The 1,876-nt window shown below is 45.0% G+C and overlaps 1 protein-coding gene across 1 annotated transcript; it reads left to right on the forward strand.

Moving 5' to 3' along the window:
* The first annotated feature begins 333 nt into the window (after window positions 1-333).
* On the forward strand, window positions 334-1,322 carry LOC107152573 (cerebellar degeneration-related antigen 1). The gene is given in 5 exon segments (XM_048797011.1): window positions 334-838; window positions 927-1,031; window positions 1,033-1,144; window positions 1,147-1,246; window positions 1,249-1,322. Coding segments are annotated over 5 exon segments (840 nt in total). The 5' UTR covers window positions 334-389.
* Window positions 1,323-1,876: the final 554 nt, after the last annotated feature.

Genomic DNA, 1,876 nt, shown 5'->3' on the forward strand with positions numbered 1-1,876 from the left:
TTAAATTTTTAGAAGCTAATTTTATGAGAGCAGAAATACCTGAGTTGGGAAATCTGTGGTAAGATCTGAACATGGGAAGGCTTGGACAGGGAAGACTAAATTTGAAAAAGACTCAACATGGGGGAAGGCTGGAAGACTTGGACTTTAAGCATGTTAGAATACCTGGATATTGCAGACAGTGGAAGACCTGGATGTGAGAAGACCGGCACTGGAGACATTGGAAGACGCAGATATTCAGCCCGCTGATGGAAGACTGGGTAGCTGTAGGAAGACCTGAGGATGTTGGAAGACATGAAGATGCTGGAAGATGAGGAGATGCTGGAAGCCCTGGAGATGCTGGAAGACCTGGAGGTGAAGGAAGACATGGATTTGTTGGAAGACATAGATTCATGGAAGACATGGCTTTGTTGGAAGATGTGGATTTCCTGGAAGACGTAGCTTTGTTGGAAGACGTAGCTTTGTTGGAAGACATAGGTTGGCTGGAAGACGTGGATTGGCTGGAAGACGTGGATTGGCTGGAAGACGTAGGTTGGCTGGAAGACGTGGATTGGCTGGAAGACGTGGATTGGCTGGAAGACGTGGATTGGTTGGAAGACGTGGATTTCCTGGAAGACGTGGATTTCCAGGAAGACAGGGATTTCCTGGAAGACATGGATTTCCTGGAAGACTTGGATTAGCTGGAAGACGTGGATTTCCTGGAAGACGTGGATTAGCTGGAAGACATGGATTTCCTGGAAGACGCATATTTCCTGGAAGACGCAGATTTCCTGGAAGACGCAGATTTCCTGGAAGACAGAGATTTCCTGGAAGACATGGATTTCCTGGAAGATATGGATTAGCTGGAAGACATGGATTTTCCGGAAGCTATGGATTTTATGGAAGACAAGGATTTTCTGGAAGATGTGGATAGGCTGGAAGACCTGGAGGTCAATTGGAAGACATGGATCCTCTGGAAGACATGCTTTTTTTGGAAGACGTGGATTTTCAGGAAGACCTTAATTGTCTGGAAGACCTGGATTTTTTGGAAGACAGATTTGCTGGAAGACTCTGAGGTTACCGGAAGACATGGATTTTCTGGAAGACATGGATCTTCAGGAAGACATGGATCTTCAGGAAGACATATATTGGCTGGAAGACCTTGACATTATTGGAAGACATGAATTGTCCGGAAGACATAGCTTTACTGGAAGACCTGGATTTAGTGGAAGAAACTGATTTGTCTGGAAGACATGGGTTGACTGGAAGACTTGATTTGGTGGAAGACATAGATTGACTGGAAGATCTGGATTGATTGGAAGACCTAGATTTACTGGAAGACATAGATTTTTCTGGAAGACATGGACTGACTGGAAGACCTGGATTTCTTTCTGGAAGACGTTGATCAATTGGAAGACCGGATTTATTCTGGAAGACCTGGATTGATGGGAAGACTTGGATTTGAAGGAAGACATAGATTTTTCTGGAAGACACAGATCAGCTGGAAGACCTTGAAACTATTGGAAGACATGGACTGGCTGGAAGACCTTGAAATTATTGGAAGACATGGATTTTCCGGAAGACGTGGATTTTCCTGGAAGATCTGGATTTTGTGGAAGACCTACCATCACTGGAAGACTGGATTTACTGGAAGGCTTGGAGACTGCTGGAAGACGTGGGTTATCTGGAAGACATGTATTTTCTGGAAGACATGGATTGTCTGGAAGACCTTGAGGTTATTGGAAGACTTGGAGTTGCTGGAAGACCTGGAGTTGTTGGAAGACCTTGACACTGGCGCCATTGGAAACCCTGGACATTGGAAACATTGGAAGCACAGGATGTTGGAGACATTGGAAGCCTTGGATTTTGGAGACATTGGTTACTCTGGACACTGGAGACT

The sequence above is a fragment of the Marmota marmota genome, unplaced genomic scaffold (assembly GCF_001458135.2).
Source record: "Marmota marmota marmota unplaced genomic scaffold, marMar, whole genome shotgun sequence".
NCBI lineage: Eukaryota > Metazoa > Chordata > Mammalia > Rodentia > Sciuridae > Marmota > Marmota marmota.